The sequence below is a fragment of the Leuresthes tenuis genome, unplaced genomic scaffold, assembly GCF_036924035.1.
Source record: "Leuresthes tenuis unplaced genomic scaffold, fLeuTen1.0.hap1 SCAF_24, whole genome shotgun sequence".
Classification (NCBI taxonomy): Eukaryota; Metazoa; Chordata; class Actinopteri; order Atheriniformes; family Atherinopsidae; genus Leuresthes; species Leuresthes tenuis.
This window is the reverse complement of record NW_027325378.1, coordinates 14,059,853-14,079,078: the sequence shown is the minus strand read 5'-3', so window position 1 is coordinate 14,079,078 and position 19,226 is coordinate 14,059,853. Positions and strand designations below refer to the sequence as shown.

At 40.0% G+C, this 19,226-nt stretch overlaps 2 protein-coding genes across 4 annotated transcripts in view; both read right to left on the bottom strand.

The window, feature by feature from the left end:
• Nucleotides 1-19,226, bottom strand: part of LOC140284993 (uncharacterized) — a 205,100-nt gene that overhangs the window by 53,598 nt on the left and 132,276 nt on the right. The window lies entirely within an intron of this gene.
• sema5a (sema domain, seven thrombospondin repeats (type 1 and type 1-like), transmembrane domain (TM) and short cytoplasmic domain, (semaphorin) 5A) overlaps nucleotides 1-19,226 on the bottom strand; it is a 128,901-nt gene that overhangs the window by 4,354 nt on the left and 105,321 nt on the right. For all 3 annotated transcript variants that reach the window (XR_011910196.1, XM_072378376.1, XM_072378375.1), the window contains 5 exons: nucleotides 10,162-10,371; nucleotides 7,347-7,517; nucleotides 6,959-7,114; nucleotides 3,325-3,369; nucleotides 1,755-1,966 (listed from right to left, as the gene is read on the bottom strand). Coding sequence is in view for 2 of the 3 variants with exons in the window: in XM_072378376.1 (XP_072234477.1) it covers nucleotides 1,755-1,966; nucleotides 3,325-3,369; nucleotides 6,959-7,114; nucleotides 7,347-7,517; nucleotides 10,162-10,371 (794 nt within the window). In the remaining variant the exon portion in view is untranslated. The remainder of the gene's footprint in view (nucleotides 1-1,754; nucleotides 1,967-3,324; nucleotides 3,370-6,958; nucleotides 7,115-7,346; nucleotides 7,518-10,161; nucleotides 10,372-19,226) is intronic.

Sequence of the window (19,226 nt, the reverse complement as noted above, 5' to 3'; positions counted from 1 at the left end):
TAGTTTCCAGAACCAGTGGCTAACTCAAACTTTTATAAACACATGTTTTCAATTCAAAATGTGCCAAGATGAAGATTTCCAAATGACTGTTAATTTAAAGCCCTCCCCCAAAGAAGGAACTGCTCAACCTTAAACCCCTTTACTTTGATAGCAGGTTCTTTTTTTTCCAACACTGTGACACATCTTGAAGACATTTCTCCTATGAGACAAAAGACTTGCTCTAACTAACTGTTGGGGAGAATGTAAACTCCTCTGACCCCCACATATTAGAACTGGGCAAGGTACCTCAACAAGAGATAAAACTGGTGAGCTAACAGAAGACAGAAAGCTTTTGCTCCCAAAATGTTGTCCCTCGCTAACACATTCTTCATACAACATTACTTTACATCAGTTCATAGAGTTAAAGCTCATCTAAAAAAGGCTGATGGCCTTCTATCTGAAAGCTGAAACTATACTCTTCATTGTTTTTTTTTAATTGAATTTGGCAAAGTTTACACACTTAGCCCGGCCATTGTTAGCCAAGCCAACCTTAAGTAACTAAAACAAAAATCTTTGTCTGCCTTCTATCAACCTTTTAAGGTTCAAAATCCTTCCTGCTGTTCGAAAAGAATGAAAGCTAATCTGCAAAACAAGGTAAAGTTAGGTGAATATAATTAGAATATAATTATGACAACAATGCCTGAAAGCAAGGACGCGTGGTTTTAAAGATACCTTTTTATTCTGCTACAGTTAATATTGTAGGCTGTATATCAGCAGGGGGAGAAATAAGCTTATTTTGCAAGCAAAACAAAGACATGCTGTTTTCTAATGTTCTCTCTTACAAAAAATCCTTTATCCACACATTTAATTAAAGGAATGGCACTGTCAGAAACTGTAGACCAGTAACTAAGGCAGAGCTTGGCAAACTGTATTTTTTAAAACTCTTTTGTTCTGTCAGTGTCTTTGCAAATTCAGTGACAGCTAATCAAAAGTAAGATCTTGAAAAAAAGAAATACATACCAAGGCAATTTTTTTTCCCTCTTGGCCTGAAATCATTGTACTTTTCTTTCATTGCCTCTGTTGGCACTTTTCAGGGTAAAAATTGCGCAGGTTGTTAAAGTGGTTTAAATCTCTTTAATACAGAGTATGTGGATCGCTTAGAAAAAGAAAAAAAAAGCGGGAGAAATAACCGTCTGTGGACAAGCACTAATCACCAGTTCAGCCTGGCACTAAAGGCCAGATGTATCAGCAGAAAAGAGACTGTTTGTGCCATGAGAGTGGCTAAATCTCCTTCACTCGCTCTTATACATCAGACTGTCGGCACTTCAGGATGCCATGCTGACGCAAAGAAGTGGTGAAAAAAAAGAAATGTGCAGACACCAGGTCTCTTACCTACCCACGCATCGATAAGTAATTGTATTAGTATGTTATGAGAAAGCAGTGTATGACCACTGACAAAGAACAAAGTCACACTGAGACACACAGCAGAGGAGCACAGGAAGAGAGAATGAACGCACTGCTGATCTGTTACATGACTAGAGAGTGTGACAGGAGGTGGTGTGGCCGTGAAAGTCATGCAGTAAGAAGTCTATTCAATCACTGCTGACACTGGAGGAAGAGGGGAACCGTTGCTCACCGACTCTGAGTGGGAGTGTGACATCAGTTGATTAAGCCAAAGAGTAAAGAAATGTCGCGAACTGATGCTTTGCCTCTACATATGTGGACGTCTGTCAGACATGACCCGTAGTGAACCCAGAAAAACTCTGTCTACAGACCTTGATGGCCTCCACAGTGTCGTATTTGTCCAGTTTGTTGATGTGGTTCGTGATGCTGGTGTTGAGCGGAGCGGGCGAGATCGGGTGGATGACGGTGGCGTCGTGCGACTGCTGCTGGTAGCGCTGGCAGTACGAATAGACCAGCAGGGTAACCAGGCAGCCTAGAATGGAGCTGCTTAGCCCCACAGCGATCATGTGGAAAAGGTTGAAGTCTGGAAGAAGAAAGGGAGGAGGTGGGAATGAGAGGCTGGAGGTAAACAATTCAAACACTAATTGAAGCAACCATTCATATAACAATGGAGGGTTCTACAATAAGAAATGATAATATATTATCAATATTTATCACTACTTTTTCTGTATTTGTGTTCATACAAGAGATCTTGTCTGGGTCACATCACATGATACCCTAAGGGAGGTTTGTGTCCACTTTTCATAGTTGGTTGGGTCTTTGTTTGGTCCTAGGGTTTGCTTAACATTATCTGAGTGTAAAATACTGTTGCAATAATGATAGAAGTCCCTTTATTTAAATGTAGCATAATACAGATATACTTCACATGCAGGAAGTCAGAATTACAAATTGTGCAACTTTTGACCTGAATAAAGGTACCTCCTTTATTGCTTATGAGATAAAAAATACTTTCCTAGTTGGAGATTGAAAGTGTTTTGTGTAAATGAATACTGCATTTGTGTAAACATCTATTGAAAGTTAAGAGCAAAGTACAGCGCATAGGCTTCACTGAAAAGATTAACATTATCTCTTAACCCACTGAGGAAGTGTGTGTATTTTGTAGTTTCTATAATGGCCAGCAGGAGGCGACTCCTGAGGAGTCAACAGAAAAAATTGCTCTAGTTCTTCATTGATTTTTGACTCTAGTAAACATTTTATAACAACTTTGTGGCTTTAATCACTACTTTCATGTTTTATTTAACAGCACATCGTGCTCCTTTTGTAAATTAGGGTCAGATTTTGGGTTAAATAGGTAATAAATCAGGGTATGCATTAGGATGGGGCATGCAGAGATTTACCAAGCTGCATCATTCTATTTCATACCGTGTATAGCAAAGTGCCACAAAGTGGTACCAAATCACTGTGTGAGCAGATGTTTTAGCTCGGAAGATGACAGGTCAGAGGTTAGATATGTCACAGAGCTCATAGAGGTGACAGCAAATTAGCAATGCTAACTTTAGCAGCCAGTCTTTTTGGGTCAGAATCTTTGGACCAATGAGAATCCGTGATTAAGATCTCTGGATTATATTGTGTGATAGCTGAACCATGAACATGATCTGTTTGTGTCATGAATCAACATTACAAGCATCACCTGAATATTTCACACAAGATGAAGAAAAGATAATGAATAACATATTCTAAAAAATACAAAAGAAAATAAGTAAAATACCTTAAGTTTGAGTTATTGCATTTACATTTGAATTTATATGCTGTTATGCAGTGTTGAGAAGCTTCTTCTAAATCTTGTTACAAATAATGCTCAACATGTGTTATACCAAGTGTTACACTCCCCCATTTTCTGTGTCTCTTTCACACACACTCACGCATACAAACATAAATTACCTCCGCAGCGTCTCTCCTCCTGACTGGAGCGTGCAATTGAGACTTCTGACAAAGAAGAAGAAACACCAAAAGGCAGCAGTATTAGAGCCAAAAAAATCCCTTAGAAATACACCTCCTGCTAGCATGACAAATTGTACTCCTGAAGGTGAGTGGGGAGATGAAAGCTGTACTCACTTCCAAACAGATAATCGTAAAAACTCCAAAAGCTAATCATGGCCGTGGCACCTGGAGTGGTTTATAAAAAGTACCAGTTCCCATTAAAAGGAAATGAAGTACAAGATGTTGTTAATGAACCTTAATGGACCACCTCTCCCATAAAAGGGGATGGATGATAAGATAAAAAGGCAAATGGGTAATTCAGTAAAGATCTGCCAAGGTTTTCTTGAGTCCTTGCTAATTAAAACAGAAAGATTACAAATATGTGTTTCAATCAATTGTTTATTCTTTCGCATAATTAATTACCCTGCTGAAGTCTAATGATCATGGTATATGACAATATTACCGTTTGCAAAAATATGGCGTCCTTTTACATTGCTTACAGTGTTCCCAGTCATACATTGCAAAGCAAAGGCATCCTTTGTTAAAGGGAGGGGTTTTAATGATCTCTGTTTAGCAGAGATGCAGAGATCAATACTTCTCTGTGTCTCGCATTACTAACTGTCAATAAGGAGATGCCTGTTGAGGCAGATGTCAATACCAATGGTGTGTGTGAGATAAGAGTGCGAGTTTGCAGCAAATATCGAAGAGCTTTCCTGACTTTTTAGCCTTTCACCATGAGTAGATTTAAGTTACTTTTTGAACTGGTCTTCCTTATTGTATGCAGCCAACAGGTCATTTTACATGAATCAAAATCTAAAGAGCCCAGTTTTAGATTTCTCTGTAATACCTAATTGCATTTGAGGAAATCAAGTGTTGTAACAAGAGGCTGTAATTACCCTCACTAAAACATAAAGGGTTAATCTGCCCACGATCACTCTAAATTGCTCATGTGGCTTGTGAAAACTGAACGCTTGGCATGGCATAGTTTATTTAACAGCAGGTTTGTTTTCAACTTCCAGCTGGAGTCAGGTTCTGTTGTTGATTTTTTCTTTTCTTTTTTTTTACGATGGTTAATTATGGCAGAGGACATCTTACTGGTTACTTCAAACACAATTAGGATGCAAATTTCAACAGACCTAAATGGGGACACCTTTATGCCAACTGTATCTGAAGTCAAATAAAATAAAAATTACTCTCAAGTAGAAGTGCAAACAGTCAGTTCTTTTGATTATCTAATCAGCCCAACTGGACTGGGCACTGATTCTGAAAAGAAAAGTTTAAATGCTTTTCATGAAACAAATACATGAACTTTAAAAATGAGTTCCATTCATCTGCAAACCTACCAAACCTGAACAAAAAAAACCCTAAGCTACCAGGGATGAATACACACAACAAGCTCACTGAGACAGAAGTAATTGTACGTTTCATTTGGATGAACACACGTATAAAAGCGAATGAACTGAAAAAGGTGCAATGTTTGTGAACAAACAATATGACACTTTAATAGGCTGTGTTTGTTACAAAATCTGTGAAAGGAGTGATTCGGTAAACAAACAAAATTCCCTTAATCTGTAATGATGGCTCATCTGGCAACAGAAAGTTATGGTACAATATAATGTCTTTCTTATACCTGCTAACTATAAACTGTTTAGTCAGTTACATTAAGGGACTATGAAAGTAGGCTGTGTTCTGTATGTAACGGATCCATGCACAAAGTATCAGAACAAATGATACGGCATTAGGGACTTTCCAGTGTTAAAACAGTCAGAGCTCAGAGCTGAACTTGATTATGGATGCTGTGCAACAGATTGTTTGATTGTGGTCAATAACTTTTAACAGCTGACACGTACAACATGTAAATTCCCCATCACATCCTGACCAGTCTTGCTTAGGCATAAGTGCACATCTTGATTATGATGCTAGAAAAATTGAAAAACCCACTGGACTCTTACAAATATCTGGGGCGTAATCAACACAGAGAAATGTACCGTAGCCCCTAATTATGTGTCGTCAAAACCAAAAACACATTTAGTAACAGCGGGAGACCATTGATGACTTATTACTGGCCTATTACATACATTTCACTTTGGTCAACACCATATTACGTGACAGAGGAACATGATTTGTCAAAAATAGTACTCAGAATCACAGAGAGCAACAAGCGTCTCATCGTGTGTCTTAATCCTATTTCAAAGAAACTGTATATGCATGACCACAAATATCAAATGGTATTTGCATTATTTTCAATGCCAGGCAGCCAGAACTTCCATTTATTTTAAAGAATATAACTAAACAGATCTAATGCCAAAACCTAACCAAAGGGGAACTGAAAACAAAAAGAAAAAACACTGAATACATTAGAATCCGGTTAGCGCTGTCACCTCAAAGAAAAAGGGTTCCTTGTTCGAATCCCTGCTGGGGCCTTAATGCGTGGGTTCTCTCCAGGTATCTCTGGCTTTCTCCCACCGCCCAAAAACATGCATGTTAGGTTAATTGAGGGAGTGAGTGTGAGTGTGGAAGCTTGTTTGTCTTGTTTGTATCTATGTGGCTCTGTGATGGACTGGCAACCTGTCCAGGGTGTACCCTGCCTCTCACCAAATGACAGCTGGGATAGGCTCCAGAATCCAAATCCTGGGCATTAGAATCCTATGAAAACACACCTACTCTATACAAATAAATGACCGTGCTGTTTTTCAGTACATTTTTGGGCCATGAGACGCAAAAACTCTCCTGTATGTAGAGAAAGAATATTTAATCCTTCCACAGGGCTACATTTTTTCTCAAATTTAGTGATTTTGTGGCTTTTTCTTATTTGGGGTGATTTATTTCATGCAGCTTGAGACAAAGCCAGAGAGTGGGTGTTTCTATAAGTTGACAATGCCAGTGAGCTGTGTATTTCTCTATAAAATCAATAAAATTTTTACCAGTTTTAGTATCTTACTTGAAGTTAACTGATCTGAATTGTTTGACGTTGTTACCCTGGCTTTCTTAATAAATCAAAAGAAGCACGCCCACACACACAATCTCCTTCAACATTAAAGATAAATTGTCATGGAAACACAGATATCGCAGAACAGAGGAAGAAAAAAAGTCTAACTTTGAGCAGGTACAGATACATAGAATACAGGAGCCATTTTTTTCTGTTTGAGAATAATAAAATGTGCTGGTGGAAAAGCTTTATACGTGGCCTGAGACACTAGGACTCCTACTACTGTCTTGTAACAAATTCAGCAGCTGTATAAAACTGTACTTAAGTATAGCCCCTAAGTTCATGGCCCCATGTAATCAATAATCCTACCCAAATCAGGAGTCCTTGTTCACAACACATCTAATCCCAACTATCTCCAAAGGCCTGCCCTGTCGCTAAACCTGATCTCTGCCACGAGACGCTTCCCTCAGTGGGATCAATAATGTATTTCATTATCACAGGATTCTTGGAAATGAACTGAATTACCGCTGTGGGCATATGGCGGTGGTGGGCGGTGCAGAGTGTGTGTGTGTGTGTGCAGGCTGAAACTTGTGTTCAGTCATACACAAGTGCCCACAACACGAATAAGCTTGTGTGTGCTCACATACTGTGTGACTGCGTGATCACCTGGTATAAAATTGGAATCAGGGGAGCAGGGCCTGGTCTCGCTGCTGTTTCCTGAGCACTGGTTTCCGGTGGGAAAAAGAACATCGCAGTGACGCACGCGCAGCTGGGCGCCGCTGGAGTCGCAGTGGGACCACTCCGACCAGCTGGACCAGCTCTCTGGAAAGTGTAATGACAGCATATCTCACAGCATGTCATGTGTGCGAATGTGTGTGTGTGTGTGCATGCAATGTTCTGTTTGGGTTTGTGTATATTAGTGATGCATGAATGGCCTCTGTGGGGCTGAGAAACTAAAGAAAATTAGCATGAACATGTAATGGATTGTTGAGCATCGGGGCACTAAGCTGCTTATAACTGAAGTGAGTGTGAGTGGTCGTGTGTTTGTGTGTACCTGGACAAGCCTGTGTGTTGCATAGTGCCTCCTCAGTGTGGAGGCCCAGGCAGATGTCCCCTCCATAAGCTGGTGGGGGGTTGCTGCAGCTACGCGTCCTCATGTAGTGTCCCCCTCCGCACGTCACTGAGCACTTGGACCATGAAGACCAGCACGACCAACTGCCGTCAACTGAGATCAGGAAAACTGGGGTCAGATCTTTAATGCACTGAAAATGTTTAGCACACATGTTTAGACAAAAAAACTAAAAATGAAAAATGTTGCTATTTGTGTGGGAATAGTTTCTAGAAGCTATTATATTTCTATGGATTTAGTTTCCAGATCATTTCAACAGACAATTCCCTGGGCTGGAAGTCATTCTAAGGCATTTTGAACAGCAAGGAGGGAGATATGAGCTGCTTTAAATAAATTTGAATACGTGTGTGAGAGTGAGTGTTATGATGTGCCAGAAAGTGTGCTTCATCTGGCTTTTACAGCAAATGTTTGACCTCCACAACTCTTAGGTTCACACAGTCTCTCTGGTGATTAATGAAGATAAATGAGCCATCCTGAGGTGTGTTGTTGTTCTTCCCTATATGTGGTGACAAGTACCAATAACAGATGCTTAAGAGATGTGTATTTATGCATCTGCACACATATATACATCAACAAAAAAAGTACTAAAAGAAGCAGAAGGGGGAGAAATAAAAGAAGTATAAAGAGAGAGTAAAAATGGGGCACTCTTTCATATGAACCAGAGGTAAATATCAGTCTGAAATCATCTGTTTAAAAACCTCACCTCATTGTGGCTGAGAGAAATTCCCTTTAAGACTCCTTTTAAAGTCCTAAAAATGTATGGCGGCACTAAACAGGTAATTGCAGTTGCCATTGCTTTTTGTCATCTCTGTGTAATTTCTCTATCACAGAGTGACACCGAAGTCGATTCTCGGCCCCCAATGAAGGATTGTCTCATCTCACGCGCAGATGCAATAAAAGCATAGATTCATTTGTTTCCAGACCAGATGGATGGAAGGCATAACACCTTTTTTCTACGTCTCCTTCATAGCGCATTTAAGAAAGCACCTGATTAGCTACAGGTGGATTACAAATGGTCGACTGGCACTGTCTGCCTCCTTCAAAACAATGTCTCACTTTCAGAGGAGCGCTAATTGAGTATGCATTAGTATTCATTGCTACTCAGGCTGGGTTGAGTCAGTTCCTTTGGGCGACAGGAGTGCAAAGTTGTTCATCAACACACTATAACTGTAGTATCATTATAGTCAACATCCTAGAATAGGTGTACAACATCCGTTCCCATAGTAATGTAGCATAGGAAACTAAGATGCTTTTAGATTAATCGAAAGTCTTTTTTTTAAACTAGCAGGTGATGACAGCTTACCTTATCAGTGACAATACTCCAGTAGCTGGGAAGCTGAATGGTATGTGCTTTCACTGTGCGAATTAACGGGCTGTAAGAATGGTATTGATGGCTGCTCACTATCGTGTCTATTCCATTTGCTTACAGCCTGGAAGCGGTTATGAAGACAGAGTGTGGGTGCTGAAAGTGGCGTGCAAATCCAGGCTTCCACTAAGATAGCACCGCCTTTCTCCAGGGGGCTTGATTAATAATCATCTGAGACGACGTCCTGCATGCTTTTTGGCCCCCATCTTGAATACCAGGTGGGTTTTGTGCCAAACTAAGTGTTGGATTTCCATTTCGACAGTTTACTTCACTTGTCAGAGTGTTCTTTTAATTAGAAAGCTTCCTCATGTTGTCTTATGCCAGACAAGTGTTGAAAATGTATTGTCTCAGGGCTTTTCACAACAGAATAAAGCCTCCCATAGCTGGCAGTGTAATTACCCAGCAATGTAATTACATACTAGAGTGCCACAGGGACTCTCTTTGATTCTTGGTCTAAATTGAGGTCTTCGTCACACCTCTTATCTGCAACTGATTTCTTTTGTGGGTTCAAATGATTTGGTAAGTCATTTATCAGTGTAATTCTTTATCCATTAATCAAAAAGAAAAAGATAATGTAGCTTAAATATAGTGCAGAGTCGTGTGCATTTATCAGAGTGAAAAAGAGATCCGGCCAAGGTAGTAACTCCTGAGGCCTGACGAATAAAACTCTGTGCGGTTTAATGACTAAAACTGCGTGTATACACAAAGGCAGAAATGTGCATACTCGTTCTTTTCACCAGATTTATGAAGCTGTCCTTACATATGGTTCTTTTTTTTTTTTTTGACAATTACCAATCATGATACAATTTAACCATTTGCAAAAGCTTAATGTCCACATCCATTCTTAGCCATGAATGAATGAGGACACTCCCCTAAAAATGTTTTCATCTAGAGGATATGCACCCCCCCAGGGTTATTTTAAAATACCTTGCACCTTGAGTATATAGAGCAAATTTAAAATGTTCAGTCACTTTCTGTTCTAATCTAAATTTCAAAATTCTTATTGTAAGTCGCATGACTGGCTAACATCTACCAAAAGACACATGCCGTTCTCCATCAAATACAAAAACATTTCAGTTACACAGATTATAAATGAGAGATCTGAAGTATCTAATTTTGTCAAAATATTGTACAATAAGATTTTTTTACAAAAAAATATAACATACCGGACACACAAAGTCTACTTTCATTAACTTGTTGAGTTTTTGCTAATGGTTATAATTCAACTTAATGTTTTTTTAGTACTCATCCTTTATCCATCTGGGCCCTGGTCTTGACATATATATTTTCTAAATCTCTGTCTGTCTTCCGCTCATTGTTCCAATTTTGATTTTTAAGCATTATCTGCATAGTTTATATGTGTGCGTGTCTCACCTGGACAAGGGGTTATGTTACACTCCTGATACTCCTGTGCTGGGCCCAGACAGGCCTGACCTCCGTATCGGGGCTCTGGGTTACTGCAGGTTCTCTTTCTGCTCCGGATTCCCCGACTGCAGTCTCTGCTACACTGAGACCAGGAACCCCAGGATGACCAGCCACCGTTCACCGTGTGGCCCGAGATCCTCCCCAAACGAAGCACTTCACCTGTTAGGTAGAGACAATTGACAAGACTGAAAATGAGACTCTTGTCAAATTAATTGAACAGTTTCTCACCTGAGCATTTTCTTGAAGATTAACATAACATTCCTAGACCCCCACTTGTTTTTGCTAAAAAAAAAAAAAAGAGGATGACCTCCATTTCTGGCAGCACTATGTGCAGTTGTTTTGATGAGCAAAAATAGGCCAATGAAACAATAAAAGCTCCTGATATGTCTGATAAGAGCAGGAGGGCATATCTCTTGTCTTGTTTTTAAACTAATTTGTTTTGAAAGGCAATTTAACAGAGACTCATAGAAATTGTAAATATCAACTTTAATTAGTTCAATAAACTATATGTAAAATCATACTAGAAACATACATACAACATACTACAAAGCATCTAGTAAATCAAAAGGCAGAGGTTGATTCAGTCAGTTAAGACTGTGGCCCTTCCCTTCTGTTCTACAGAGGTATGGTACAATTTATCTTTTAGGTAACGAGAAGTTGTGGTTATTTAGCCCTTTAGCCTGAACTTTAGGGACCATGTGGATGACTACACCACCACTACTCCTTAATCCTTAAAAGAAAAGGGACAAATTACCTCTGCAAAATGAAGGAGTAGGGCTAAGGGGAGGAATTGGATTTGGGTCTTTGTTTATTTGCTGCACCATTATCACAGTTCTTAGGATACAAATGTCAGCCTGTTAGTTGGACTATACTGTCTCATTTTAGACATATAACTATTTATGGTATCTGCCAGGATTGTTATGACTTTCCCTCTAGTGTCACCATGTTGACATGCTTCTCCTAGAATACTTTGATTCATGAACAAGTACCTGTAATACAACTGTAATTCTTTGTTTTTAAGCGTTAATTAGCTAACGTTAGCTTGCCAATAAGCTTTTCAGAGCTGCAGAGGCTGGGCTCATTTGTTCACTTATCCTTCTAAAACATTTCCAGAGATGGATTCAGCGAGAGCTGAGCGTGTCCTATCAACATGCTCACTCAACAAACAACATCAGCCGCCTAATCTACACACTCTCATCTAGAATGAGTGGAATGGTGAAATCCTAATGAAATCTGAGACTGTAATTTCTATTAAACTGTAATTACTGCATGCATTAATCAGCCCTGTGGAAATGTGCCTCGTGTTAAGAGACAGAGAGCAGAATGAGCAGGGAGAGAATGCTTCTGGCCTTTTTGAATGAAAAGAGGGAACCCATCTGTTTGAGTGAGCGAAAATGAAAATCGAGAACAGTGAAATTGTTACCGTCAAAGCACTTTTCTGATTATTCCCTCATTCACTAAACTATGCTGTAATAGGGATTTTTTTAAGGTGCAGATCCAAATTTTGCACCTCTGCTGCTTCTGCCCAGATAAGAGAGAGGAAACCATTTAAGTGCTGTTGAAACAGACAGAAAAAGCATTGAACTGTGATGGCAACCCTTTTGTTTCTTTTCCCTGTTAATCATCAGGTTACTTTTTACTACCACTATCTCATCTATTCTGCTCCCCGCTTCTCTTTATCCCGCTCTTCCTCTCGGCCTATCTTTGCTGTTATTAAGTTAATCTTGCCTTTTGTCTCACTTCCACTGTCTGTCCTCCAGCCTGGCCTCTCTGCTTTGTCAGTGCGCGCTTTTCACCGACAGTTATCACAGCCTGGCTACTTTGCATTCTCAGGGAGGGGACGGTGTGTTTACCCAGTGCAAATCCTCGACCTCTTCATAACGGCGGTCGACCTTGGCAGTGCACAGGGCAGCTCACCCTGGCATCAAGCTGCCGTGAGCACTGACAGGCCCGTTGAGGACTTCGGGCCCTCGCTCTTTATTGATTCTGAACAGACAGTGGCACAGACAGTCCTGACTGTCACTGTGACCCAGAGTCTTTATCAAGCCCTCTGGGGCCTTTGAGACTGGACCACCGCAGTAAAGGTAATTGAGGGCTTTATCATCAAGCTTCCTTTATGAGTAAGCAAACTCTGGAGACACATGCACAAATACAAACATGGACTTTAATGAGCTTATTGGCCACGATTACATACACTGCACTTTGCCCACTTTGCTTGCACAAGCTTTATTTTGAGACCTTTCTGATGTTCTCTGCATATTGTCTGTGCTGCTTCACAGGGGTTGCCCTCCCGTTGCCAAAACAAACAGCATGGGGCCCTCCCTCTCAAATAGATAGCTAGTGGATCTATTGATCCACACAGGAGCCATACAGCTGGAGAGAATAAATCCTCACTCCCTTGACGTACTTTCTTCAGCCAAAACTAAGAAGGACAGACTGCAACATCCAGTAGTCCCCAAAGCAAAGAAACAAGGACATCAATAAAGACCACCTCACTAGCTCAACCTCACAACCAGCTTAAAAGCAAAAAACACCAAAGAATCTTACAAACTTGTGTGTGTGTGAGTCAGAGAATATAAATGTGTGTGTGAAAAAGAGGAGAGAGGGTTTCTGAGAGGCCACACACACATGCAATGCTCTCCAATCTAATCCACTATATCAGCAGCAGTAATGAATGTAAGAGAGAGTCAGAGACAAACATGGAGCTCTGCAAACCAACTTTGCTTTAAAAGTGATACAAGTGAGAGACAGAGTTGAAAAAAATCACTACCCTCAGAGGAGAGGAGTGATGTGTTGTCAAGTTCCATCAAAATATGAGTTAGAGCGGACCACACTGAGAGAAAACAAGTGCTTCTTTCAGCCTGTCCTACATTCCGAACTGCACATTTATTCACCATTACATGTCCTCCCCTTTTACTCTCCCTCTGAGATCAGCAATGTCTCCCTGTGGATGGACCGATTGCTCTCATTTTGTGCCTGTGTTACATCTTGTGACACAGTAAAATTACAGGTTCTGGTTGTCTACAGTCACACAACATGACAGTTTTTTTCCCTTTGCTGTCCTGAGGTCTGCCAGGCAATGGTCTACCCAGAAATCCTCCAGGGAGATATTCTCAAGATCCAATTAAATGTTTGCTAGAGTGCAATTAAAAACTCAACCATGAAGAGGATGAGGGATCTGTGCGCACGCACAGAAAAAACAGAAGCATAAATAGTTCTGGACAGGAATACACTCATCGACTACCACTTCGAACATCTCTTTATGCGATCCAATCAACATTAGGGTGAGGGTCAGATAAATAAAGGTGTACAGGAGTCCAGAACACCATTACAACCTCAGTAATAAACATTAAATTAATTTATTACTTTATCACAACATCAGCAAAAACCTTAACAAGTTAATAAAAGTAGACTATGGATTTTGTATTTGACAGGTTTTACTCATAAAGTACTCAGTGAGTGTATACACTCACATATTATGTGTACACGGATTACTGAATGTGCTGTTGTTCAGTGTTTTTGGAATTCACCCAAGCTGAATCCAAAGAGATTGTCATGCTTTCATATGAGGTACTAAAAGGTCTGTTCTACACCTCCATAGTGTAGGTTGAAACAATGCCATCCTCGGTTTGATTACAAAAAGATTTATTGGCCTGAAGGGACTTTTCTTCACTGTCAGTTTGTAATATTTGGGCTTACAAGGATAAAAGTGCAATACTTCACTGACTACTAGTTTCTTACTTTGTGGTGTTTGTAGGATTTATTGTAAAAAGGGATTCCTAGAGGGTTAGACTTCATAAACTGGTTGCATTTTGACCTCATTGACTTCAAATGTAGTTTGCATCACTGCCAACATCTCATATGTAACATCTGAAGCCGGTGTAGAGCAACAATCTTTCAATGTAACACTACATTCACTTGGCTTCTTAAATTAGGGGCATTTGGGGTTCAGTATCTTGACAAAGGACTCCCTGACATGTGAATGGGGGAGGCGTGGGATCAAAGCAGCAATGTTCCAACTGCATGATGGTCTCTCTACCTCTTGAGTAAGAGCCGGCACCAAGAACTGAACGGGTGCCATTCATTTAGCTCCTTTCTCATCATTTGTCCACAGTGGAAAATGAGACCACAGTTTCCCAGTTCAGGGTTATAAGTTGTGGGACCAGGAACACTCTGGTGGGAGGTTGTTTTGTGCATCAAGTCTCATGACTGGAACCGCGACCAGTAAGTATTAAACTGTGTAGTCTGTGATGTGTATTTTTCTAAACCTTACAATGTAGTTTGTAACATCTAGAGCTTTTCTAACATCTGAAAGTATTTTCAACTTCTAAACATAAGCATTTGCAGGTGGGTGCGAAGAAGAAAAGTAATGGCAAGAGGGAGCAGAAGTAGAGAAATGAAAGGGCTCCTGAAAACACAAACACGTATGGGATTTGATCTTACTATCTCTTGCTTGAAAGTAAGGGGTTTAACAGAATCTGCCTGGCCATGTGTCCCCTAAAGAGGCATTTTTGGCCAAGTCAAAAGTGCCGACTTCATAATGTCGCAAACGTCACATCATCATGTCAAGACAGGAGTGGATAGGAACGGTATCACAGTAGAGTACAGAAAGAAGGAATAATAGCAGTGGGACATTTTTTGAGGCAATTTTGCAAAATTGTAACGTATTGTTCCAGAGACCATCACCGTTTTACAATCTAACATGAGATTGCATTCATCTATTTCACAGCATATGTACGGTGTTTGTCGTCTATCTGGTGGCTTTGATTTTCAAACGAGGTGGTTCACCATTTCATTGTCACATTTTCTTTCTTCTGACCAACAATCTGCTCTTGTATTTGCGTTGGAAATGATGCCGCAGTGTGCTACAAAATCACAACTCTGTCAAGAAACCGCTAAACATATATTTTGATGGATTCTATATGCAGGTTTAAAGTCACCACAGGCTAAGTTTGCACTGTGCCGAAGTGAAACTTTATGGAAGGCTTTAAAATGTTTTGTCGCCAATATGAATTATTTCTGCAATCTGCAAAGGAAAGGAACTTATAAAAGGAACTACATGTATATATATATATGTTCTTTTGTTCAGCATTAAATCACTTCCCTTGCATTTAAGTTATGATAACTAAAGGTGTGTATCACAAATGGAATTAAACTTGCCTGGATCTGGAAGACACAAGGCCCCACTCAGAATTATGGCTATCATGAAGGTGGCTATCACCTGTCTTTGTTATCTCAGGTTTTTTCCTCCCAGGCTCTTTGCACACCTCCATAAAAAGTGTCAGTTTAATGCTTCTTCCACATAAAATGGACCAATCGTGTGTTGCCTATTCCGATCTTGAAGAGGTTGCTATAATGGAGAGCTGTGAAGACTATAAAAAAAAACAGTTATGACGGCAAAAGAATTACTCAATATGCTCTCAAGGCCTGCCGTTTAATTCTAATATGGCAGCTGCATAATGTAGCTCTTCCAGTCTAAACTTGATACATTCAAACATGACGCTAAGGAAGTGAACTGTGTGGCAATGCTCTTCAGTTCTCTTCAGTTTTTGCCAAATCACTGTAAAATGAATCCTATTGACTGTAAATTCTCATTGACAAGAGAAAAACAAAAAAGAATTTTATTAACCTTGCTCGTATTAGCTATCATGAATGAAGAACTAACTTTACTGCAAATGAGAACAAAGCATCAAAATGTCTTTAGCTCTTTCAGTTGTGCAGTCACTTTCTGAATGCATGCACAGTTTATGTTACTGTAGCAAGGTGGCATATAACGTTACCTCGTTCGGTGACACTGCTAAAGATCGGCTGATGGGGTTTGCATAAGTACCACATCACTTCAGCTGACAATCTGCATGGCACATGTACAAAATCCAAACAAAAGAATAAAAAAAAGGGCAGTGGGTCTACTGTGTTGAAGTCCTCATAAATTGCCAGGAAAACTGCAGGTGCAGTACTTCATTCAGAGACCGATTTATTTTTCTCAAGAACATTTTTGGTGGGCCAATCAAGTGCGGAAAAGTCATTGAGCAGGTAATAGTTTTACATGCTGAAAGGGCTTTTTGAAATATTTTCACACAAAGGATTTTTTGTCCTTGGAGGACAGTTTAATAAATGGCTGAAATATCGTTTTGTTATTTTTTTCATTATAAATATTTTTCATTTCACCAATACTAAAGGAAGAAGTAAATGGCAAAAACAATTAGTTCTGAGCCAAATTATAATTTTCAACATCGTCGTCAGAATTTGGCCATTATTTCCCGATCGCTACATCCCAAGTAATTTCTTTAAGTAGTCTTCAGGAATAGCTTTCCAGGCTTCTTGAAGGACATTCCAAAGGTCTTCTTTGGAGAAGAAGAGGTGATTCATTTTTGAGTGATGAATCCTCTGGGGAGAATTCAGTAAGACCCGTTGCTTGTTGCTGAATTTCAATCTAGCTCTTGTTTCATTTGACATACCTCAGCCTTTTCTTCCTATTTCTTCTCCTGATGAATGACTTCTTGACACCTTTCCATGGACAGAGTTGACAGATGCATTTCTCAGGTACTGTATCAGGTCGTTGGTGGATTATTTTTTCTTATTTCATTTTATATTTGCTGTCGATAGTTTTTTACATCTACCATTTGTTTAAGGACACACTGCTCACCATGCTGAGACCAAATTTTCAGGTAATAGCTCTTGGTGCAAGAATACTATTTCATTTCTGTCCAGCTGTGTTATTTTTGGAATTTTTCGTAGGTGCAGCTCAAGAGATGGGAATAAATGATGTGCCTTTGCGACAGACTGCTGGTGACACAGTGCTAAAGATGTAATTCAAAAAGTGTTCAGCTAAGTTGTACATGTGTCAAGATGTAATATGTAGACACAACACTGGTTTATCCCTTCAATTATGTGCTTTTTAAATGCTTGAGTGATTTATGAGTCAGTGGTGAGGGGTTTGAGTGGATTCGGTGGCTCTGAAAATGATCAGTTATGAGGACGAGCCTGATAAAGAGAGAGAGAGCAGCCCATTTCCAAAGAAAAAGGCCCCTTCAAAATAATATTAAAACAAATGAGGGAATCGAGACTGTTGCACAGTATCATAAATCTCAAATTCGGAACATAGTCTGTTCCAGAGTGTGTTATGCGTTCAGCGTAAATTGACAAAAGTCTGGCCTCAGGTTCAACATTCCTCCTTGTACCAGTAATCTTACTTTGTAGTGCACCCCTCTGACTTTTGTTTTTCAGGATTTTGTTTCTATGTGAATAGAAAATAAGAAAGCAGAAACTCCTGACCACTTTGTTAACAATTATCGCTCGTTTCAGTACAATAACAGGTGGTAACCAGCTGGTTTTGCCAGCCTTACTGCTTGACTTCAAGTACTTGTTTGTTGTATTTGTAAGAAACAGTGCATGTTACTCTTCCTCTACCAAAGGACACTTGCTTCTATCAAAACAACATCCAGCTGCCTGGTATTTTGTAGGCCATATCTTTGCTATCTACTTTGAGGCAGCATTCAATTCAATTCAAGCACGAAACTACCGTAAAAGGCACTAAACCGGAAAGTGAAGAGGCAAAAAGAAAAAAAAAGCACTCAGTCAGTGCTCTCAAAAATGTTTCTTGGGTGGTACTCTTCATAGTTGAAACCTGATTAGAGGACACAAATCTGCTGTTTAAGAGCTCAGGACCATAATCTTCAGACAGGCATGTTAGGAAAGAAGTGTCATCCTACCAACAGAGTGCATTTTATTTCTCTCACGTGGTGATGCCTTTCCATCACCTACACAAGTTTGTTGACTCCATATTAAACTTTTTTCCACTCAGTGAGTGTTATGCTGAGAGGGAAGGTTAAACAGACTGTGTCACCAGCATTCCAATCTTTCTCTGTTAATCTGGTGTCAAGTTAATAGCAATTAGGTCGCGGACTCCATCTGACGGCAATCTGGAGGAGGCCATGGGTTATTGGCTTAACTGAGGCATGACAGACAGACACAGACAACTTTCTTCATGACAAGAGATGCCGCAGTGAACGCAATCTAATGTCATAAAAGACAAAAGTAATTGGCCCGGAGAGACAGATAGCTAAAGGGGAAATAGAAGATTAATGAAGATTTGGTGGAAGTACTTTGCGGAATTATTTTAAGGGAAGTTTATTTTCTCTTTCCTTAAGAATTTACCCGAAGGTACAGAGGCATTTTATCATTTTGCTGCAATTTCCTAATGCAACAAGCACCTCAGGGACCAGGTGCACAGCACGTGTTGTATCAATTCAATAAACTGTGTGTTCTGATGTAGACTCAACTGAAAAAAAAGTAATCTAACCACAGAAAAAGGTGTGCAGACTGTAGAGAGGGAGCGAGGCAGAATGATAGAAAGACAATAAGGATGGTAGAATGGTTGTCATCCGTCAGAGACGTCCCTCAGCAGTGTCCTGTGTCTATTCAGCGCCTGCTCATGACATCCATGCAGGAGAAACTAATCTGTTGTCCATGAGAGGGCCCTGGCCTTGATACCAGATCAGCTGAAGTAAAACACATCAGGCTGCTGACACACCACCATTTCTCCCTGGGAAAAAAATGAAGCCATCACTCATTGACACGAGCCAGTAAAATTACCAACTCACAACCTTCTACAGAAAATGCCTTTCATCTTTCCAGAGCTTTCTTTTACTCCCCCCACCCCTTGTGTCGACCTGTCTTTACCAGATGCAAATGATAACCCACTAGGACAGATACCAGATTTGGACATTTTTTTTAGGCTGTATATTACTCACCCTTCATCATAAATCGTGCATGACTAAATATTCTGAATATTTCTTTTTATTAAATAGGGCAGGGGTATCTGTTTCATAGACATATGGCTTTACAGTAATCATAATTTGAATCATATGCTGGTGCCGTGGGCTGGCTAATAGCAACAGAAAGAGAGAGTGATGTCGGATACGCATTTTTGTTGAGGCTGACTAAAGATAGACAAATAGCTGGTTCCAATCCTATGGAGAGTGGGAGGGGACATTCCAGCAGCTGGCTGTTTT